The 25,025-nt window shown below is 42.9% G+C and overlaps 1 protein-coding gene across 2 annotated transcripts in view; it reads right to left on the reverse strand.

Moving 5' to 3' along the window:
- The window catches only part of Got1 (Glutamate oxaloacetate transaminase 1), a 42,960-nt gene that overhangs the window by 15,741 nt on the left and 2,194 nt on the right, over positions 1-25,025 (reverse strand). The window contains exons 2-5 of one of the 2 annotated variants that reach the window (XM_075676803.1): positions 24,075-24,256; positions 22,533-22,641; positions 13,683-13,795; positions 3,443-3,547 (exon numbers count right to left, since the gene is read on the reverse strand). In XM_075676803.1, coding sequence (XP_075532918.1) covers positions 3,443-3,547; positions 13,683-13,795; positions 22,533-22,641; positions 24,075-24,256 — 509 coding nt within the window. The remainder of the gene's footprint in view (positions 1-3,442; positions 3,548-13,682; positions 13,796-22,532; positions 22,642-24,074; positions 24,257-25,025) is intronic. The other variant, XM_075676804.1, reaches the window with a different exon arrangement.

Genomic DNA, 25,025 nt, shown 5'->3' on the forward strand with positions numbered 1-25,025 from the left:
TATGCATATCTTTCATCCTTGCGTATGCTTTGTTTACAAATGAAGTACAGGTTCAACTGCAATGTCTGCGCTTGGGAGCCAGCTGCACCAGTTTGTCATAAAGGCGTACAACCAGTTTCACTGCACGCAGAGATGACAATGCCATGACGAAATGACGAGAATAGTTGGGATACTCCGCGTTGATCATGCACATTTCTACATGACACTCGCATTATTCAGGTGAATGTGTCGTGCCTTGCGTTCGGTCATTGTGGTACTAGGATAATCAAATTATGAAGCTGCACAAACTCAACACATGGCAGTCGATTGGGTGCACGCAAGTACACACGTACGCACTTCAAGTAGCGCGAACACATCCGAGTTCTTGAATCAACAGCTATATAGTGCTGCACACATGCAAACGCACCATCTCTCGCGTGTACCATTGAAACCTTGACTTCATCACAGCCCTTTCATGACGGGCAAGTGTCTTTAGAAAGCCAAATAAAAAATCTGATCAATGTAATAGAAATAACTTGTGAAGTGGCTTGATCTGTGTAAGCCGCAACAGTGTTGTTGCCTGCAGGTACACTGGTCATGGACGACATAACACTCAAAAAGCTCTGGCAGGTATATGAGCATTGTGTACATTATGTATACATTATTGGCGAGACCAAGAGCTCTGATTTTTATGCTAGAACTCGACACTAAAAGGAATTTGTCCACCAAACTTGTCTCAAAAGGTTTCCAACTGGAAGCAGGCAGCTAACCCAAAGTGGCAAAACAAGTGCGCAATTACTCTGCTGAAAATGCACAAAAATCATCTGCTTCTGCCATTTTCATAGCATTCCATCATCACTCCTAGCACAGCACACAATAAACAAGCCTTAAATACAGTAAACATCCATGAACAAACACCCAACAACAATTTTTAATGTGGCGAGGAGACCAGGCGAAGGAGAAGCCAGGCAGGGAGGAATGTTGCTACTTTAAGCCTCCTTGAATAAAACTACATCTAAACTCTAGCGCTGGTTCCCATACACACTTCTACATGCATATGGACGCCCTGTTCCCTTTCTTTTTAAAATTACTTTCAATCTGAGTGTGCACCAGGTGTGATCATACTGTATTACGGTGTACATACACTGAATAATGTAAACAAGCCTTTTTTTTGCCAAACAGTCCCCTCAAAATTTTCCATTTCACTTTTTTTAGAAATTAGATATACTCAATGTTCTATTCCATATTGGACGGTCGTTTTTCTCAAATACTCGTAATTACAATTCAATTAGAAAATATTACTTTCGACCCCCCCCCCTATAAATTTCTACTGTATGGATGATAATATTTCGAAAGAAAGGCGAGAAAGAGGGAGGACGCATCGAGGAACCGCACCGGGTGCCGTACCCTCATGCGAGGACACTGCCTAAGATGACAGTGTTTATGTCTATGGCTGCTGTAGCTGCACAATATTAAACTTCATTGATATTTACGTAAGAAGCATTGATATCTGTCTCTCATATGGCAGAAAGCTAACTTCTTCCACCTCCTGACAAAGACTGTGCATGTGCCATGTGAACAAGCCGATAGCACTCTACAGCATTCTGCCATGGGGCTGGATAAAGTTTACTGTGCTGAACCGGTTTGCACGAACTGGTTCAGTGTTTCAAACCGATTTGCACAAACAGTTATAAATTTTTATTTATCCAAACCAGAACTGAACCAGAATGAAATCGGAGAATGGAACCCAAACCCGAACCAAACTAGTATTTTTTTCGGTTTGACACCCTGGTTACAACAAACTTTTAGATTAAGAAGAAGCTTTAGCTCATGCCCAACTCCGACGCGGCCTATTCATACACATGTAAAATGCAAAAATGTTTTTCTGAGATAAGCCCTAGACCAATTTTAATAAAATTTGTTGCATCTGAGAGAGAAAGTTAAATTCTAGTGACTGTTGGAAGCGAAATTTTAATGCAGGGCCTGAATTTTGTTAAAAGGATCTTCAAATATTCAAAAGTTTGAAAATATAGAAGCATGAAGTTTACAAATTAATAGCTCTGCATCAAGAACAGATATTGCAGTTCTGTAAACAGCATCCACTAGATCATTGAAAGCGGACAAATTTGATATGTCATTTTATATCGTACGTTAATTTGTTACATTGTGTACAACGGTTCTGCAAAAGCTGTATTTCTATATTACAAAATTTTTGTTTTATTTATGTGTCACATATCAATTTTGTCCGCTTTACATGTACTATAAGATGCAATTCACATAATTGCGATATAATTTTTAATTGCTGAGTTACAGAGTTTTAAACTTGATAGTTTCATTTTCTGAAAATTCGCAATTTTTGCCTATTTTTAATAAAAAATTGATGACCTAAATCAAAAATTCAAAACGAACAGTCACAATATTTTAAGTTTTTCTTGCAACAAACCTCATCAAATTTGGTGCAGTGGTTGCTGAGAAAAACTAATTCTCCTTTTACATGCATTGAGATAGGGGCACCTGAGCTAAAGCTTTCTCTTAAAAGACCACATTTCTCAATTTGTTTAGTCAAACTATACTAGAAATAAACACTAATGGTTCTGCCTACGACAAAATATAAGCCATACACCTGCCAAAATTTAAAGCAAGGTGCAGACTGCCAAGGGCCTCATACACAATGCTGTGCTGTTTCGAATGCAGACTGATGATGACATACCACTCACACTGTAGTCATCAAGCACGGAAATGGCACAGTCCATGACAAATCTTACGACGATAGTAACAGGCCCAGTTGCAGTGACACATAGACAACTTTTTTCATTCAGTCCTGTCTGCCTGATGTAAGAGCACCCACAGCAAAGAGGAATTTTATATGTGGCTTTATAATAGTATTGAGTAAGTCACTGATTATGCTTTTCACAAATGCTTCCCACAATATAGGAATGAGCGGTGAAACAGACTTCATGCCTTGCAATATGCCTGCAAGCTACAAATAATAATGGTAAAGCTTTTTGCTCTCATCAAACTTAAAAAAGAAGCGGGAGGGGGGGGGGGGGGTTATGTGCCAAAACAACCTTCTGATTGTGAGGCACGCTGTAATGGGGGACTGTGGAAATTTGGACCACCAGGGGTTCTTTAACATGCACTTAAATCTAAGTAGACGGGTGTTTTCGCATTTCACCCTCATCGAAATATGGCCGCCATGGCTGGGATTCGATCCCGCAACCTCATGCTTAGAAGCCCGACATCATAGCCACTAACCAACCACGACAGGTCTCATCAAACTTTAGGACATTGTACTAACATTTGCAAGTTGCCACAAAAGTGGTGTGAACACCATGGTATGCTCCACCGTCTTACAGCAACAGTTATACTTCAACAGTAACTGTTACTTATATATATTGAAAGTGTGTTACACTTGACTGCACCAGGTCATACGATGCAGGAGTTAGTAAAGGAAGTGCCAAACCTTCATGACATCGGCAATCTTCATCCACTGATCCTGGGTGGGATCGATGCCAGTTGGGTTGTGCGCACAGGCATGCAGCACAACAACAGAGTCTTCTGGTGCATTCTGCACATACCAATAAGAAAAAGAAAGGGCACTAAATTCTACAAACAGATTTAAAAAAACAAAAAAGAAGGCCACTCTCAAGCAACAGAAGTAATGTGCCTCTGTGCCGCTATAGACCCTTCAACATTTCGATATCTACATACGTAAATTTCACTGAATATATGGCTGGTGATCAAGAGAAAAAATTCTGCAGTTTTTGCATGCTAAACCCACAACATGATTATGAAGGAGAAGCAAGGGGGTTAACAGAGGGGCCCAATTTTTATTAGTCATATCATAACAAGCCAACAAACAACGACACCAAGGACAACATAGGGGAAATTACTTGTGCTTAATAAATTAAAAAAAGGAACAATAAATTAATGGAAATAAAAGTGGATCAAAAAACAACTTGCCACAGGTGGGGAATGATTCCACAACCTTCGAATTTCGCAGGCAATGCTCTACCAATTAAGCTACCGCGGCGCCGTTTCCCCATCCACGCGAAGGTTATGGGATCGTTCCCCTCCTTCGGCAAGTTGTTTTTTCATCCACTTTCATTTCCATTAATTTATCGTTTCTTTATTTCATTTATTAAGCACAAGCAATTTCCCCTGTGTTGTCCTTGGTTTCAGTGTTTGTTAACATGATTATGAGGCACACCGTTGTGGGGGACTCCGGAATAATTTTAACCGCCTGGGTTCTTTCACATGCACCCAATGCACAGCACAAGGGTGTTAGTATTGAATTTTGCTCCCATTGAGACGTAGCTGCAGCGGCCTGGATTTGATCCCATGCCCTCAGGCACAGCAGCACGAGATCAAGCCACTACACTACGACGGCAGGTAGTGACAAACAGCGACTATGATGACAATCATGTGTCAGTGCTCATCTTGATGTGCAGACAAATGTGGCTCTCGTTACCCCATGCCTGCCTCTTCAGTCCTCTCTGCTGGCATCGGAAATTTAGAGCAAAGGACATTTATGCACTGTAGCTGCACCATTCTAGCTGAATCAACTTCAGTATCTTCAACTCATCTCACTTATTCAGACATTCTATCATAAACCCATGCTTAAATGACTGATAACAGAACAGCATGCATAAACAAAATACTTGAATACATGCATGCCAAATGGTCTGAAAAGAAATTTCAGCAGCATTTACTTACGACTACAACTATGAACAGAACTGTAACACAAAAACATTATTAAATGTTTTAAGATTATTTTAGCAGGACATTATAGCAAAACTAGACTGAAAAAAAACTGCATCATTTCAAGTATGCACAAAATCTGCCACAGTTCGTCAGAATAATCAAAGGAATGCTCGAATTCAAGTATTCTTAAATGTAACAAATTTAGCACATATCACAGAAATTGTAACTATTTGTGCAACACATACTACAGTAAATTGAAAACAAAACCTCAATTAAATACTTCTACACAACAAAAGCACATTATGTTGCATGTGCATAATGTCAATAGATATAATAAGAGGTTTACAAATATCAATAAAAATTGTTTGATTGGTGCTTTTCCAGCTACATGCCAAGTGTGGAACAGACATAGAGGCAAGTCACTTATGTGCCAGCTAATTTATGGCTTACTAATTGAAAAATATCGCTGAAAACATTGCAAGATGAAAGACTAAGTTCACAGCACCAATTTCAGCATCATTAAATTCACAGATTCACCACAGATTCACTTACACTGTTAATTAAACAAAACCATTCACTTAAGAAGATTGGGGCCAGCTTTCCCTAGTCAAAGACATTGGATACAGCATTCAATAAGAGCATTAAAAAGAAATGCTCTCATCAGACAAGCGCTTGACCGATTCAAATGAAATATGATGCGTTTGATAGTGAAAGCATATTTTAAGTTTTTATAGCAAGAAAAATTTTTATTTAGGGCCTCAAGATTTCTGAATGAAAATTGTCCAAAATTGATAAATAAAACAAATTCTAGCATACGTACTGTAAACTAAGGAGCAGTGGCGCTGTGGCTATGAGAGAGAGAACGACGACGAGAGAGACAAACCTTGTTTCGGTGCTCGATCGGCTGTACTACCTCTCGCTGCTCTATCGTCCTGTCGCGAACGCCTACTCCCAAAGTGCTTCATGACATTTGGTGGAAGGTGCTGGACCTTTTGCAAACCTGGAAATCCGAAGCCGGACGATCCCTGTCACTTCTCCCATGCCTGAAGAAACTAGTCCTACCGATCCACCCCAGGCACCACCTCCGGTAGTCTGTCCTAGGTGCGCCACGCCAATGGGATCCTCCCATAGTCAATGGCACTGACGATCATGACGTTGAGGACTGGCTGTCATCGTACAACCGAGTGAGTGCCCACAACAAATGGACTGAAGCAGACAGCTTGGTTACGTACCATTCTACCTTTCCGGGGCCGCCCATCTTTGGTTCCGCAACTGTGAGGCTGACTTTTTCACCTGGATAGCATTCTGAACGACACTTCAAGAAGTCTTCGGTCGCCCTACTGTGAGCAAACTTCGGGCTGAACAACAGCTTCGCTGTTGTGCCCAACAAAAGGGCGAAATTTTTACGAGCTACATTGAAGATGTAGTTGACCGTTTGCCGGCATATCAACCCAGATATGTCCGAAGATGACAAGGTCAAGAACATCTTGAAAGGCATAGAAGATGACGCCTTCCAAATGCTCTTGGAAAAGAATCCTCAAAGGTCAACGACCTCATAATGCTTTGCCAGAGCTATGAGAAGCTGCGCAAACAACGGCTTTCTACGCACTGAGCTCTCGCTCCGGACGTCGCGCTTTCAGCTCTGAGTGATGGTGTCAGTGCTACTCCTTGCAGTTCAGCAATTTTCGACAAAATCAAGCAATTCGTACGAGAAGTGGCACGCCAACTCTCACTTCTGCCAGTCAGTCCAGTCTTCAAGTCGCCCTTGTCTCCCGATCTCCGTCAGGTGATACAAGAGCAAGTCGCTAACGCAGTACCACTTGCTCATCAACCACCTCCTACGCCTGTTCCACTTACGTACGCTGCCGTTGTCGCGAATCCAAGGCCTCCGTCTGCAAGTATTCAATCCAGACTTACCAGCGCCTTTCTCTCACCTCCGCAAGCAGCTTCAACATATGCGCCTACCCCCCCCCCCAAGCAGCTACTGGCCACCACAGCAGCCTGTGCGCCCACCTCGCCAATATTTCCACCACTCTCCGCCCTCTGTTCTCAATCCGTGGCGCACCCATGACAACTGGCCTATCTGTTATTCGTGCGGCCTACCTGGGCATGTAGCACGGCTTTGCCGCCAGCGCGGATGGTATCCTTCGGTTTCTCTGAGGGCACAAGGTAATGGTTTCAACTCTCTGACCCGTTCCACTTATGCCACTCAGCCCTTCGAAGCCTCGCCTCCTGCTTCCCGAACCTTCAATACCCGTCGGTCTCCGTCTCCCCGTCGGCGTTCTCTGTCGCCACTTATCCGTCGCCCTGAAGCTGTCCGAGACAAAAACTAAGGACCGCAGTTCCGGAGGCAAGAACTGCGATCTCAACAAACTCCTCAAGACCTCAGTTATTTCCTGCGAACGTCCTTGAAGTTTATACAGAAGACATTGCCGTTCATGCGCTTGTAGACACGGGAGCAGCAATATCAGTCATTTCGGACCAGCTTCGTCTTAACCTTAGACAAGTCGTGACGCCATATTCTGCCATTTCATTACATACAGCAAGCGCTGCGCCGTTTGAACCCTTAGGGAAGTGTACCGTGCGTGTTGTTATAAGTGGCACTGTATACCATGTTGAGTTCGTTGTTCTGCCTCGCTGCTCCCATGCCATGATTTTAGGATGGGACTTTCTGTCCTCTCATCATGCCGTTATAGATTGTGCCCGTGCTGAACTCACGCTGTCGCCGTTCGGCCACACCGTTTTTGAAGATAATCATGACGATTCCGATCGTGTGTTCGTCACCTCTGACACCGAGATTCCTCCATACTCTGCCGCACTTGTACCCATTTCCTGCGTTGGGTTTTCCGACTCCACAGTTCTTTTCATGCCGTCTAAGCTTGTTGCTCGCAGTCATCCCTTCTTGCTTCCTTTTGCCCTTCTTACGATTCGTCAAGGTTCCAGTGCACTTTACCTATCGAACCTGTTTCCTTCCCTTGCTAGCCTGCTCCACGATGAGTGTCTTGGTTATGCTGACGAAATCGAACCAAGCTTCCTTTACGATGTGCCTGACGACCCGGCTTCTCCTCCGGTTGACGCTCTGGACCTTCAAGTTTCTCCTCCCACGCTGTCGTGTCACCCAGCATTTTCCCGGTGTATTGATCCCAACCTCACTCCAAGTCAGTACGCCCAGATCGTCGACCTCCTTGACGGCTTTCGCACGTCATTCGACCTACAACACTCTCGCTTAGGCCGCACTTCCACTGTTGTCCATCACATCGACACCGGAAACAATACGCCTTTATGCCACAGGCCATATCGTGTATCTGCCACGGAGTGTAGCGTCATCGCTGAGCAAGTTGGAGACATGCTACACTGCAGCGTCACACAACCTTCGCACAGTCCCTGGGCTTCTCCTGTAGTGCTGGTCAAAAAGAAAGATGGCACAATCGCTTTTGCGTGGACTACCGGCGACTCAATAAGATCACCCGCAAGGACGTTTATCCACTACCCCGTATTGACGACTCGCTAGACTGCCTCCAAGGCACCGAATTCTTCTCATCTTTAGGCTTACGATCCGGGTACTGGCAAGTGCCAGTGGCAGAGTTAGACTATCCAAAAACGGCCTTCATCACACCTGACGGTTTATTTGAATTCCCCGTGATGCCATTTGGCCTGTGTAACGCACCTGCCACATTTGAAAGAATGATGGACAACATCTTGCGCGGCCTCAAATGGCAGATATGCCTGTTATCTGGACGACATTGTCATCTTTTCACCGGACTTTCCTTCCCACTTACTTCGACTTGAACGCGTCCTCAAGTGCATCGCCGATGCTGGCCTCCAGCTTAACTTGAAGAATTGTCGCTTCGCTGCCCGGCAGCTGGTCATCCTCGGCCATGTCGTGTCGAAAGAAGGTGTACTCTTTTATCCGGCGAAACTACAAGCTGTTGCCCAGTTTCCGTGACTAACAACCTTAAAAGAACTGCACAGCTTCATTGAGTTAGCGGCATACTTCCGCCGTTTCATCCGCAATTTCGCCACCATAATAGCACCTTTAACGCAGCTTCTTCATGGTGGCCACAACCTTTCGACCTGGTCACCGGATTGCGATGCCACATTCACAAAGCTGCGTCATCTCTTGACGTCACCACCAATCCTATGCCATTTCGACCCAAGCACTCTAACTGAAATACACACGGATGCCAGTGGCATCGGCCTTGGTGCCGTTCTCGCTCAGAGAAAGGCTGGCTTCGATGAGTACGTCGTCGCCTTTGCCAGTCGTACACTCAATAAACCCGAATCCAACTATTCGGTAACAGAAAAAGAATGCCTGGCTATAATTTGGGCCATAACCGAATTCCATCCGTATATCTATGGACACCCATTTGATGTGATAACTGATCAACACTTGCTGTGCTGGCTGTCGTCCTTAAAGAACCATCTGGTCGTCTTGCTTGATGGGCCCTTCGACTGCAGGAGTACGACATCCGAGTGCTGTACCGTTCTGGCCGAAAACACTCGGATGCGAATGCCTTGTTTCGTTTGCCACTAACAGACGAGGTTAGCTCCCCGAAGGCCTCATTGTCCGAGTCTTCCCTTGCTGCCACGGACATTCTTCTGGAGCAAAAGAAAGACCCATGGATCATGTCCATGCTGAGTTTCTTGTCCACCCCATCGACACCCACTACCAATTGCGCATTACGTCGCCAAGCACCTCACTTTTCCATTTGCGACGGGCTCTTGTACCATCGTAACTACCTCCCGGATGGCCGCAAATGGTTGCTTGTCATCCCTCGGCATCTGCGTTCGAATATTTGTGCAGCATTCCACGATGACCCCCAGTGCACGCATGCAGGTGTACTAAAGACATACGCATGTCTACGCCTTCATTACTACTGGCGGGGCATGTATCGATTCATCCGTCATTATATCCGTTCCTGCCTTGTTTGCCAACGCCGCAAAGATTCCCCTCGTCGTTCAACTGCCCCGTTGCAGCGATTGCCTTGCCCAGCATGTGCTTTTGATCGAGTAGGCATCGACATTTATGGACCTTTGCCAACCACATCAGACGGCAATCGCTGGGTAATCGTGGCCATTGATAATCTTATGCGCTATGCGGAAACTTCCCCTTTGTCCAGCGCTTCTGCACGTGACGTTGCCTGGTTTCTCTTGCGCCACATCATCCTTCGCCACAGAGCTCCCAGGGAATTAATTGGTGACAGAGGCCGCGTCTTCCTCTCCGACGTCATCGAGGCTCTCCTCAAAGAATGCCGCATCATTCATCGCACCACTACTGCATATCATCCGCAGACAAATGGCATGACCGAGCGCTTTAATCGCACTCTTGGTGACATGCTGGCCATGTATGTTGCATCCGACCAAAGCAAATGGGACCATGTTCTACCGTTTCTGACCTACGCTTATAATACCGCCACGCAGACTACCACGGGATTTTCGCCCTTCTTTCTCCTGTACGGATGTGAACCTTTTTCCACAATGGATACTATCCTTCCGTACAGCCCTGACACCATGGAAACTACTACCTTATCTGAAGCTGTTGCACATGCACAAGAGTGTCGCAAGCTATCCCATATATTTACGGCAGAAGACCAGCAACGCCAGCAGCACCATTGAGAAACTTCCCATGCCCTTGTATATTATGCTCCCGGCTCGCTAGTGTGGCTTTGGGTTCCAGCCCCTACCCCTGGACTGTCACCGAAACTCACGTGGAAGTACCAGGGCCCATACCGCGTGATCAACCAACCGTCTCCAGTCAACTATATCGTGGAACCCCTTGAACTACCTTTGGATTATCGTTGTCGAGGACGTGAAATTGTGCATGTCCAGTGTCTAAAGCCGTACTATGACCCGCCTGTGTTGTCCTACCCGTAGGTCGCCGGGACGGCTTCCTTTCCGCGAGGAAGATAACTGTACTGTAAACTAAGGAGCAGTGGGGCTGTGGCTATGAGAGAGAGAACGACAACGAGAGAGACAAACCTTGTTTCGGTGCTCGATCGGCTGTACTACCTCCCGCTGCTCTATCGTCCTGTCGCAAACGCCTACTCCCAAAGTGCTTCACATAATGTTTACAACTACAAGCTCTACACCAAGAACATATCGCAATTTGGCAAGTAGTATGCATTAGACTCTGAAGCAGACAAATATGATATACTATTAGCTCAGAGCTTACATGAAAATGTTGCATTGTTTACAGAGGTTTTGCCAAAGTTACACTCACAAATTGATATAAAGTTAAAACTCAGTCTAACGAAACCCGACCTAACGAAGGAATTTCCATTCCCCGGCAAGTACCCATAAGGTTCAATGCTGTCATCAACCTGAATTAACGAAACTAGCCTGCACTAAACCCGATTTAACAAAGCTTTTCCAGAAGTATATCAGTAAAAAAAGCTGTGATTTCTTTCCAGTTTTGATGTAGACAGGTTTTTCTTTTAACACTATCGCATTAAAACATCTAGGCACCCTAGTCACGGCCCTAGCTTTATTTTGACGAGGCTGCATGCCGTGCCCATGCACGGAACAACGGACTCAGCAGTCACTAGCGTTCTTACGTACCAGATGGCGCTAGGGGCTGTGGTAGTAGTTGGGCCATACTCGCGGACTTTTTACACGGGCAGGCATGGGCTAGCAGCAAATACAATGCCGCGGTACCTTTTAGGTGTTGCTACGTTACAGTTTTAGATTTCAAAGCATCGAGAAATCCTTTACTCAATTCTCCAAACTTCCCGATTTAACTAAATAATTCGAGCGTGGTCATCGCTTTGTTAAATCCAGTTTCAACTGTACTAGGAGTATTTTCTTTCAATGTTAACAGAACTTTTAAAAACTGCCTGTTACATATAGTACAAATTTATTCACGGAGCTGGATTACTCGAAGAGGCAGACATTACTTGCATTGGAAATCAAAATGCATACTTGACTAAGAAGATTTCACTAATCAACTTTTTACTAAGTACTTCACTGCACATATCACAATATATGAATTGAAGCCAGTGATCTTGCAAGGCACATCCACTCGGGATGAATTTTGAAACTTGCACCAGTTCTGAGATAAGCGCTATCAAACTTTCGGTAAAAATATACTATTGTTCCACCTATTTTTTTTTATTTATGCATTGAAGCTCAAAGATTACTGAAACACACATTGGCATTGCTTCATTGACTAAATACTAGAAGCACTGGAGGCCAGTTTCGACGATACCTCCTGTCAAAGTTTTATTTTCCAAAACTCCCAAATGCACCAAATATTGCCAAATCTGATGAAAAGTTAGAGTGCAGTCTTCATTTCATAGGGTGCATGGCATTACTCATAAAATATTTCCAATGGTAGTGTTTAACAAAGTGTCAAAATGCTGCCAATTAAATTGATCGATTCCCTCAGGCCCAGTAAGAAAAGAGTCAATGCACACACTTACACACATATTCGACAAAAGAGGCGGAGGGGAAGAGGGAGGAAAGAAATAAAATACAATGTGCAAAAGTGCCCATAGTCAAAACTGCTGAACATTCTGCAGTTTCTGTTCAAGAAAGGCAAGAAAGGAAGAATTGTTAAACAAGGCATTCTTCAATGGTGATTTTCAGGGCCGTAACCAGGGGCAGGGCTAGGGGGTTCCAACACCCCCAACATTATCGTTGTGGTGACATACTACTTAGCACAACATACATTTATGTCATTATATGTGTATGTCAAAGTATACATGTTTATACCATTCTATGACAGCAATGTGCTTGATTCACACACAAAAATAAGTGAATATTTCAAAATGGCTGCTGCTGTCCCTACAAAACCCTTCGAAAATAATTTCTGGGTACATTCATAGTGAACATTTCATTAATTACCTTAAAGGGCATGGATAAGTAGTGTGTTTACTATATCCAAAGCACCAATCAGTATTAAAAAATCACAAATTCTTTTATTTCCATGGAAAGGGACATAAAGCCAAATACTAAGTCAACGTGGACTGCTTAAATACCATTCCAGAAACCTTGCAACGCTTGTTTCATGCCAAGAAAGGACTTAGTTTAGAAAGAAAATTTCATCTGAAGGGTCCAAATACCTTTTTCGAAATTCAAATCTCCCGCCACCCAGCCAGGGCAGTGGTGACGTTGCATATGCCATCACTACCCTTTGCTGCCATCGGTGAGTAAAACGGCACCCGACAGATGGCAGCACCGAGCCAAGATTGATTTGCCGCTGCAGCTCCTTTTTGATCAAGTAGTGTAGACCGTTCGGGCATGCCGCGACATAACATGGAAGTTGAATTCCCTGCTACTTGCAGTTCGTGTGAGTTTTGCGAGCCAACAAAACCAGCTTAGAACTACGCGATAACGAAACTGCTGAAACGCGTGGGCGGCGCAGACTTGAGCGAAACCGAAGCCTTTCGACCACCCAGATCATTGTCAAGGGTAATTTCAATTAGTTTTTTTTAAATAAAATAGAACTGGTCAAGTAGCATTTTGTTTCATCTTATAATACAATATTATGATGTTTTTTGCAACAAGTGGTTGAGTACCAATGACAGAATTTAACTGAGGAGTGCTTTCGTATTGGGCAAGTACTTGAATGTCGCAGAGGAGTCTCTAATAATGTCCTGCATTTACTTCAGTTGCTCTATTATTAAGGCTCTGTTCGCAATAATATTGACACCTTAGAGATTCTCAAGCACTAATCTACCACTTTAGCTTGACTTAATATTTGCCTTTAGTGTCCCTTTAAGAAGCAAATATTGTCTCAAAACCATCAAAAAACCTACTACCTGCAAAAGAACAATTCTCCCAGTAAACACCACAGAAGGCAGCTAAAATTAGTAGGAAATCCTTCAATTTTGGCATCACAGAATCACCACCCTCCCTGCTTCAATGCTAGCCACTTCCAAATAATTTTTATGACATAAAATCCTGTTACTGCTGCAGATACGTGATCTTAGTTTTCACTGAAGCCAAGCACATAAAACACTTGTTTTTAAACAATTAAGAAACGAACATGGTAACTGTACCTGCAGATCTTCAATCATGGCATTAAAATCAAGGCAACGATTTTTGGCATCCCAATAGTGGTAATACTTGATGTTTTGAAAGCCAGCATACTTGAATACTAGAGCATGATTAGCTGAAGAAAAAAAAAAACAATTTTTACTGCATTGCAAAAGCATAAGCCTGACTAAGCACAGCAGCAATCACGCATCAAACACTCCTCCACTGTTTAAATAACATTTGAGTCATCATATGGTCAGGCAGCACTACAACCCAACGTGCAGTATCACTAAGGGCTACATCTCATGGCTGCTACATAAAAATAAAAACTAAATGGCACAAAAATACTACAGAAAACAGAGATACTAAAGGAAACTGAAGACACTGTTTAGACCCTATATAGAAAAGCCATTTATGGCGAAGTGGTGGTTATAACATTTTCAATGCAATCTGTGTTGTTTTAATGAGAAAAATTAACTAAATTGAGCAAGTATCATGACTAACATTCAACGTAAAATTTATAATAGCTTTCAAAATTTCCGTGAATGTTTACTGTCAAAAAATGTTCACAACATAGCTGTTTGAAGGCCCTGTATGCACTTGCCCGCCATGCCCAGCTCCTTCCAAAAAAACTGACTCGCCATCCCGGCCCTGCAAAAGTGGGTGTCCAGTGAAGCTGTTGAAAACCACCACTACAACTGCTGAGGGGGGTATGCAATGCTTTATTGCTTTAGAGCAGTGGTAGTGATGGAAGCAATGGTCATTTTGACAGCAAGCTGCCACCCATAGCAGTGCTGCAACAGTGAAATCAGTCACTAGGCTGGTTCTTTTATATACGAAAGGCTAGGGTTGTCACTCCCCACATTGCAAGCTGACGTCACTGTGGCAGCTTGCGCAACAGTAATCTTTACCGACAAATGTATGTAGGGAGTGCTACATGCTTTGCATTGTTATCAAGCGAGACTTATCATTTATGGGGTTCGGACGCTTGATTTGCGCTTGTTCTTTATTGAAACGTATGCTGTTCTGTATGTTGTATGCATGATTCCAAAGAATGTATGCATAGTTTACTTCACTTTGCTGAGTGCTTGAAGCCTCTGCCTTAAAGGGGTATGAGCCACTGCTCCTGCCCTGCACTGCCACGAGGATCGGCCCACATTTTCGATAATGGACACGGACACGAAAAATGCCAACCACTGAGAGGCTAACAGCTTTGCTGTATATGTTGCTTGACCGCATCACCCAAGAGATGAATAGAAATCGGAGGGCACCTAATAAGCACTTCTTATGAGTAGTGAATGCGAAAGCATTAATGTTCAATTGAACACCGCTGAGCAGTCCGAGTTTTGCGCTGCAAGTAATGTTTTCGAGTTTTGCTGCGGGGTATGTTATCAAGTTTTGTGATTAAATTGGTGTGGGGTTTTCTTTTTTTTTTTTTTCACAGTTTCTACTAGTGCCTTGAGCGGCCATCCGTGCAGCAATTATGCGTACATTTGCTTCTTTCACGCTCGGAAAAACACTTGTGTAGCACGTATTGAGCAACAGAAAGCTGTATTGGGGGTTTTTCATGTCACTCTACCATTTCTTCAAGGACACTTTTCATCTAATTATAATATTTGAGAAGTTGGTTAATTAACTCACATTAATCATCTAATTAGGTGGAATGAAAGAAATAGTTTGGGTATCTCCAAGCGACGGCAAACAACATTACCTTTGTTCTGTCCAGCTACGTGGCATTTGCACATTTTTAAACTCTAGCTAAAGTTAGCCGAGACACCCTGTATGTAAAACTGCTGCTACATATGCATTTTTACTGAAATTAAATGTCATGATAGTGACGGCTACAGTAAGTTTGGCAACCGTAATATTATTAGACATATTATTTAGCAGGCAAAAGTTCAAGAAATGTCCCTAAAAACATTAATAGACACCACTTCATGTATAATTATTTCAAAAATGCGTCTTTCCTATGCAGCCATAGCTGCTACCATAATAGAGAGTTTTAGAATAGGGGCCCCAAACGTTTTGGGGACCTAAAGAAATAGCGTCGAAACCACTGCGCATGCACGAGATGCAAACTGTGTTTGGGTTTTGCGTTGGGAACGCTATTTCACCGATTTAGCGGGAGCTCAAATAGCGTTCCCAAAAGCTTTGCGTCAACAAACATGGCGGCACCCATCGAAGCGACGGCTCTAACCTAGCACCAAACCGGGTTCGATTCGCGGTAATGCCTGAAGTTCGCAAGCTAGGAGAAGTGACTGCAGTTATCGCTTTCTCTCAACTAACGTGTGTTATGAAGATTTTAGATGCCGCTGATTCCGAATTCGAGTGTGGATTTTATGGCTCGTAGGCTTAACATGGCTAAGCTTGGCCGGTGAAGGCACATAAAGTTGGTTTTGTTGCTCAAAACTAAGCACAACTAATTGTTTGCTGCTTGAAGAATAACCTCTAAATTGTAATTAACGCAAATACACGCAAGTCAAATTTACTATTCATATCATAAAATGGTATATTTTATTTAATTATTTCTAATAGCTTTTCTTTGACGCCGTAGTGGCGCTGTCAGCGCAAGACGCTATCCGCAAACGTAAAGCCCTATTCTAAAACTCTTCACTCCTGCGTGCCCCAACGCTAACGCCCGCAAAGCTCTTTGGGGCCCCAAAATATTGGGGCCCCTATTCTAAAACTCTCTAATAACTTGGGCTGTATTCCCAGGCAATCACTTTTGAAGTTATTCAATAATACAGTTCGCCCTCGTTATAACGAAGTCGGTAAAATCGGCAATTTGCTTCGTTATATCGACATTTCGTTGTATTGATCATATTCAACTTTTTACGCAAATAAAAGTACAGTCGCCAATAGATTTTTCTTACAAAGAAGGGGGCCGCAGAATTTTCTGAATTATCGGACAAACGAAAAAAGCAAATTTGAATGAGAAAACAAGTCATTTTGACGAATGCGGGGGTCGGCGACGAATGATACGGTTTCATGCCACGTCGACGATATCTTCATATTGGCGGGACGAATTAAGCGAAGTCAGCCACTCATTCGCGTGTACTCCGCCCCTGCGGCTGACAGCGTCGCCCGCACTGAGACGACGCTATCATAAAAAGTGCCAGCAGCGGGGAGCGAATGCTTCGTCTGCCTCTAGCTCCAACGGGTTGCCGAAACTCGATATTACGCAACCTCCAACACGATTCCATGCCGTCTCGGCACGCCCATTCTTTGACCACGCGGCAGATTACCTCTCAATGTGCGCGGATGCGTATGCGCTCGGCCGCGCTTACAGCCATGCGCAGCCACGACCGAGACGCGTGCCAACTTAGCCCCCACCACCCAGCCCCCTCTCCCGCCCCTCGCGCGCGCGTGATCACGCGAGTTTGCTCCCCTCCCCGTTTCCTTTTGCTCACGAGGGAAGTCGGCACTCGTGAAGCCACCAACTTTCTTGCCTCACCCTCGCACACTTTCACTCGCGCCTAATGCACAAAGTCCGCTGTGCGCGATAGGATCTTATCGCACATGGACTCTATTTGGAACATAATGCGGCTCCACTTCGGCGTTCGTTCTCTTCGCACCGCGCGCGTTTTGAGAAGTGCATTTGCAAGCAGCAGCTTGTAATTGACCATCTGCACCCACGGAAGTTCCCATATATTAGAGTTTTAGAATAGAGGCCCCAATAGTTAGGGGCCCCAAAGAGCCTTGCGGGTGTTAGCGTTGGGGCACGCAGGAGTGAAGAGGTTTAGAATAGGGCTTTGCGTTTGCAGATAGCGCCTTGCACTGACAGCGCCACTACCAAGAAAAGCTATTAGAAATAATTAAATAAATATACCATATTATAAGAATAGTAATTTTGACTTTTGTGTTTTAGCATTTAACTACAATTTAGAGATTGTTCTATTAGCAGGAAACAATTAGTTGCCCTTAGTTTTGAGTAACCAACTTTACATGCCTTCACCAGCCAAGCTAAGCTGTGTTAGGACAACGAGCCACGAAATCTACAATCGAATTAGGAATCAGCGGCATCTAATGAATCAATCTCCATAACACACGCTAATTGAGAGCTTCTCCTAGCTTGCAAACTTCACGCGTTACCACGAATCAAGCCCAGTTTGGTGCTAGGTTAGAGCCGTTGCTTTGATAGGTGTCGCCATGTTTGTTTACGTAAATCTTGTGGGGCGGCATTTGGGGCTCCCTCTAAATCAGTGAAACTGCGTGCCCGACGCAAAACCCCAATGCAGTTTGCGTCTCGCACATGCACAGTGGCTTCAACGCTATTTCTTTGGGGCCCCAAACGCTTGGGGCCCCTATTTTAAAACTCTCTATTATCTCGGCATTCCTTTGCAGCGGAAGAGAAATTTTGTTATATTGAAATAGCATACAAACACACATCGTTAAATTGAGGTTCTAAATACATGGTGTTCTATGAACAAGAGGTTATAATAAGTTGAATACTTCGTTATATCGAGAATTTCGTTATACTGAAGCTTCTTACATAGAAGTTTAACTGTATAAGTCGCACCATTCTATAAAACGCACAGACGAAAAATTCCGAAAAAAAAAAATTCAACTTATACACCGGTAAATATGGTACTCATGGTCATGTGAATGTACAAAGCAAAAGAGCACATATGAGTACATAATCCGTTGCACGGTAACTTCGCTGTGTCTGCTGGCTCCCTTTGCTGCTGTCAACTTTCTAAGACCCAACTTTGGCATGTTTATGTGCATCATCACAGCATGAAGTCCATGCCATAAAGGTGACGAGGTCCGCGTTAAAACATAATTTCACTGGTTTGCCTTTTGAGCATTCCCTGTGGTGAAATGCATACACACAGCTTCAGCAGTGGTCAAAACAAACTAGGAGCTTGTTTATAGTCATACCTTTCAGTTGAGTGATTATGTTCAAACGAAAGTTTCTTTTTCTTCTTTTTTTCTGCACACAGCGCACATGGCACCAAGATACATGTGCTCACTAATCATTGCATCTCATTCTCACCCGTTCAAGAATTACGGGTCCTGAAGTTCTATCGGTGCCTGATCACTACAACTGGCCTTATTACACACAACACGCATCCACAGTCTCGGAAGTGAGATGTATTGCTAACCACGTAGCACACCACCACACACACATAATGTGGGATGTTTCCCTACGCAAAGATGATCTGATATTGCCGCTGTTTTTTCGCTGCACACTTTACCACAACAAATGTGGCACATTTCCATGGAAAAGTCGATATTCTTCATTGTATAATCCATCACAAATGACCAAGTGATCCATGTTCGCAAGTAAAAAAGGCCAGCGTCGCCAGATTTTCATCACACAGTTTACGACATGCCGATGTTCTCTGGCACACAATATTGCTAATCTGGCTGGCAAGAGAATTGTGGAGATTCATGTAAAAAAAAAAAAGAAAGAAAAAGACGCGTCCACATGGTGCCCACCTGCACCAAGCACTGCGCGACTGCACCATGCAGAAAGCTGGTGGCGGCTGTGTTTTGCCAACCAGGGTCACAGCATGTGCGCCGGTGATGTGACACTGTGACATCGCCAGTGCGGTGTGATGTACCCCTGAGAGAGGCCTAATGTCTGCAAGCACGAGGATTTGCCAATATAGCACATGCAATGGATGAATTTTAATGCCATTAACCCTTTCAGTGTCGGTTTTTTTTTGGAGGTAATGCACCCCCAGCATTGAATTTTTTTCTTGGATATTGTAAAGTGAACACAACAGTTTAATTTTGGTTATTCAGAAGGAAAGAAATGACATGAATAATGGCAAATGCTCTCTTGGTATGGTCCTCGCAGTCCTATCTGACAAAAGGAATAAAAAGCACTGCACACTCAAAAACACCATCGTTCTCAGGTCTTTCTCACGGTGTCAGGCTCAGAATCCAACTTGGTAAAAGTTGCCTCTTTCTCAGAAAAGAAGCTGTCATCTGAGACAGAGTTTGGCACGTATTCGTAGTCAGAAGAGCCACTGCTACAATTACCAGTTTAAGGTGCCATGCGAGCAGCCATCTCAAAAGCGATCACATGGCTAGGCTCAAAGAAGGAGCACTTCCATTTATTTGAACTCGACCAGACAAAGCAAAGAGAGCAACAGACAGAACAGAAAGCAACAGATGAAAGATACGACAGAGGGCAAAGCCATCCTGGAGAAAGCACACCAGTGATAGAAAGGAGGTGCACCATATGAAGTTAGCGGGAGACGAGATAAAAAGAAAAAAAAAATGAACTTGATATAAATATACAACAGATGTCAGAAACACGCAAGAGTGGGGGCCTTCCAAGCCAGCGCTAATATTCGAATGGAGAATTGCCACCGCAGTGGTGCACAAGGACCAGGAGCCACCCCTCCTAACTGCAGACTTCCGCTTCGCACAGCACTGCCACACTCGCACAGGAATGCATTCCGCAGCTACTAAAAAAACACACATTGAGCAAACCCAGGGAGAGGAGAAAATTTGCTTGTAGAAATATAAAACAGATGGTGGAACCACCTAGGAACTCGCCAACTTCTTGTTACTATGCACATCCGAGTGGAGAATGTACAGGTACATCAGTGACATGGCGGGACAGAAGTGCGGAAATATACAGTATGTCAGCGACACTGAAAGGGTTAAGTGATTAATGCTCGCAGAACAAGGAATGCCACTGCAGCAAACGCTTTGATGAAGGGACTTGTCGAAGCATTGGCTTCAGTGACACTCCTTATTTTATCACTGTTAATCATTTCAAGCCTCCATCTTCCTGTGAACCTCTATCTTGTTCTGGATTTATGGTATTAAGTATCATATGTGAGGCACCACGGGAATGGCATTGAACTTTGAGGCATTAAGCATTTAATGTTTTTTTTTGTGCCCATATAGCACGGGTATAACATTAATGACCAGATTTCTCTGTAGAACATAAAACATTCTAACCTGGTATGATCGCCGGCTAATGTCCCTAATTCTATGAAATGTAAAGTCAAGTCCATCTTCATTTATTATTATCCTAATCTGCTCTTTGGCCCCTGACTATCAAACCAGCTACCCCTTTCAAGTACCCAAAAAGCTGCCACTGCTGCCAATTTATTGGCATCCCTTTTGAAACAGACAGTGACAAATAGTCACCTAGCCTGCTTGATTTAATCAGGTATGCTATACATGCATTTCATGCTAGCATTTTTGTATACATCTACTTAAGCTTCTTTCTCTTGCTCAAAAATTCACTATCTATACCTTGCACAGCTTCCTATGGCTGTAAAGGATCTGGTTGTATCAGTCTCTTCCCTGCTTTTTTTCCATGAATACTCTAAATGTCTCTTGCTCTCTTGCTTATCTTCACTGCTGACCAGTTTATGCTTCCCATCTAGGTACTTTAAATCCAAGCACTTCTGGAAGGTGCTATCTCACAACCTTGACTATTTGGTGCATGCACCTAGAATTATCCTATCTGCTAACAAAATCTTATTAAATTTTTAAGGCATCAGTTATAAAGCTCCTCTCCCCATGTTAAACAAATTACACACTAGTTCCTTATTTGTTCAAAACTTGAATATGCATTTGCCATCTGGAATGCTCATCAAGTTATAAACGTTCCAGAATACCACAGAAGTGTACCATCATTAAAGAGTCTTGCACAGTATTTCAGCGTTGAAAACAGACAAGCGTGATGTGGTTGTCTGTTTTTAGGTGCTAAGTTTTAGATCTGAAGCTTAAGTTTTTTAAAACTCGTACTTGCTGGATGTACGAGCCACACGCCAGCAAGCCGCTCCTTCCATTCGAGTCGGCTCATTCAAAACTTGTAAAAAGGCCTATAGCAACAACTTATTTCATGAATACCTTAAACAGATCATGTTTTCACTCGATGACACATAGCTTTAGCAAGCAGATACACCTTCTTCAAATCACAGGGTACCCAAAGCGGCTTCTAATATCCGTAGCGGAATTGGTTTTAAAAAAGTTAAAGAGGAAACCACAGGACAGCCAAGCAGTATTAGAATACTACAGAGAAGAAAAAGTAACTTTGATGCTCTACATGCATGAGTTAGCGCATAAGTTGAAAAAGATAGGAAAATGCATCAACGTAAATGTCATATTTTTTGCTCCTAAAAAATTTTCTGCAATGTGTTTGAATGTAAACAAAATAGCTAAGAAGTCGCAGACTTGCTCTGTAGGGCATGAAAACGACTTTGTAAAAAAACTGTATTGACAGTGTTGTCTATTCAGCTCTGCTGTCCTGTGGTAAGGAATATGTAGGTCAGACGATCAAGTAGATCCATAAATGAGAGATTAAAAGAGCATAACTACAACATAAACAAAGTGATTAGCGGCCACTGCAGGGATTGTAGTTGCACTCCAATCTTCTCAGGAACAAACGTTATAACAAAAAACAAGAAAAAAGAACTAGAGAAATAATTGAAACCCATAAAAATAGCCCGCCTAAAAAAGATTGTTTTAGTATACCTTGTCCAACCCTTTCCCAAATAGAAGTAGATTTTTTCACTGACAATACAGCACATGCTTGTGACGCAAGTCGACGATGTATGGTGACGAAAGATAGGGATAAGTGTATCATGTTATGTTAGTCTCATTTTCCTTCATATATTTTTGACTGTCAAGGTATATATATATGCCCACATGTCAAAAAATAAAGTCAGTTGTAAGTCAGCGCCATGTTCGTCCTTTCTTCATATTGTGTTCCGTCAATTTAGGGCTGTCCCCCTACTTTTGAACCATGAACCAACTAGCCCAAGCCATAACCCTAACAGTCTTTGTTAGGACCACTGAAACTTCCAATTCACTACCACAGGTGTGTGGACTATACATACTTCTCCCCCACCCCAGTCATGCCTTGCCACTGTATGAGTAAAGAACAAAATACTCACGCCAGGTAGGGGTTGACATGTAGACTGTTGTAAATTTCGCGTGCTTACACAGCATATCTGCACCAACCCGCAATGAGCCAGTTCCACTGAGGCACTGGACGCCGACTGCCTAAAAATAATAAATGCACATACAGCAGAAAGTCTGAACACTGTTATCCACTTGACATTTCAGTTTGTTATAAGCAAAAATATATTGGATATCATGATTTAGTTCCTACCAGACAACACTGAAATCCTGATCTTTGAAAAGCTACTTTCTAGAGAAATCAGATGTAAGATAAAGTAGAATAATCAAATTCCACTAAGCACTCAGTACCGGTCTGAGCAAGTCATCCCAACAGACAACTGAGTGGGCTCTGCAATTAAGCATGTCAAGCATCTGGTTTAGTGCGAACAGCTGAGAGGACACACTCTGTAAACATCAAAGGCAGCAGTTCCTGCAAATGTGCAAGTTGCAACCTCACTCAGTGTTACCTGCTATACATTTATTGTGTCGTAATATCTCCAGCTCTAATTGCATTGCTTGTGTCCCTTTCTATTATGGCATATTATGTACATGCCACAACTATATATATATTTTTTTATTTTTTATTTATCACATGCTGCGCACCAAATACGGTCCAAGCAGCAGAGCCAGAATACAAATAGAACAAAAATATTTGACCTGAAAAAAAAAATATACATACGTATTGACAAAAGGACACTAAAAATGGACGATGCATGATTATATAAAACTGAACGAAATTTTTTACGCATAAGAAAAAGCCATAAAATAAGAGAAGCAATGCACAACGATAACATAGCAATCACAGACAATTCATTCTGACGGTCCAAATCACTCATCAGGGGCAAGGAGGAGAGAATCATGCGGCAGTGCATTCCAATCTGTGATTGTATTGGGGAAAAATGAATACTTATAAACATTTGTACAAGCAAAAATAGTCTCTCTCTCTCTCTATATATATATATATATTTTTTTTTTTCCCCCTGAACAATTGTTTCTCATGCTCTTCACTCCACTGTAAACACGATGTATTCGTCAAACTCCAATTTTGACAGAGCCAAGCAAAAAAAACTTTTTTTTCCTTGTCATCACAACACACATATCATTTCATTGTTGCACCTAAATGTTTCATTGTTGCACCTAGTAAGTTTTAATATTAATTACAGTGATGTGACTTCTCAAACACTGTAGCATAGGTTCATGCACATGGTCAGACAACTCCATTGCCTTAAAAAAATCAAGTTTTTCATGTTACACACTTCCAGGAAAGTACTACATTTACGTTAGAAAAAAGTTAGGTGTGCAGACACGGACAGAAGAAGAGGGAAATGGATAACACAAATGGACAAACAGCTGAAATACGACACTTACACAAATACAAACGCTATCAGATAGAAGTTATGAGTTCAATCCTGATACAGATGTAACAAATTATAACCGATTTTTTTTTTGTTTTTAGTTTTGTGAATATTGTTTAGGTGGGTAGCAATGCAACACTAAAAAAAAAGACATAACACAAGTGATTAAGTGGCAATTACTCGGCCGTCTTTGATGGCTTGATTTTCACTGCCCAGCAGCATGCTAACAGCTGCCTTGCTGAAGTCATCTAAGCCAAGTTGACCAAGGTACTCATGGTTAAGTGAAGAGTCCTCAGCCATTTCTTTTTCAACTTTACGTACTACTGGCAGAACCCATGGCTTGGCTTCCTCAGTCCTGTAAGCTTGAAGAAAAGTATAAAAAGGCACGATGTAATCAGACCGAACAGACAAATGTTCAAGCCTCATAATCATTCATAAACATAAGCACCATTACACTAAGAAGTCTTCCATGCTCAGAAATGCTAAGACCATATTTGCAGCGGGCACCTGATGTTTAGTACTTTTATTGCAATTATTGCATTCACATGAAATTAAAACCTAATACTATTTTTCAGCGCTTCTATAGCTTATCATGTGGAATGTACACTTCAGTATCAAAGCTAAGAAGCATTTATTTTAGTAAATGAGAGACCACTAACTATGGCAAGTGTTGTCAAACAAACAAGCATAGCCTGGAATGGCACTTGATTCTATTATTGACTTTCTGCAGAGCACACAAAGAGGCCATCGACCTTTCCATCACTTGTGAAAACGCACGCTGTCTAGATTGTTGTTGTTGTGTGCGGGTGTGAGGTAAACATACTTCTACTCTTCCCAGTGCCTTTGAGCATCTGTTCACATGCACTCAGAAGAGTCCAAGATAGTATTATTGTGATGGTTGTCCAGGGACCTTTTGTTGGAAAGTTTGATAGACTCAAACAACAAAGGATCAGTGAATGACAAAAAAGACACTCTGTTCCAATAAGAACAGAGCTTGGCCAACCTGGTGTAGTACTTAGCCACTACCTATCATGCGCAGCTCACAATGAACTTGAGCCGCCTCATCATACAGCTACAAGCACTTCACCAATGTTGCTGACAGATCTATCATACAGAAGGCTAAAACCCATG

This window comes from Dermacentor variabilis, unplaced genomic scaffold (genome assembly GCF_050947875.1).
Source record: "Dermacentor variabilis isolate Ectoservices unplaced genomic scaffold, ASM5094787v1 scaffold_12, whole genome shotgun sequence".
Classification (NCBI taxonomy): domain Eukaryota; kingdom Metazoa; phylum Arthropoda; class Arachnida; order Ixodida; family Ixodidae; genus Dermacentor; species Dermacentor variabilis.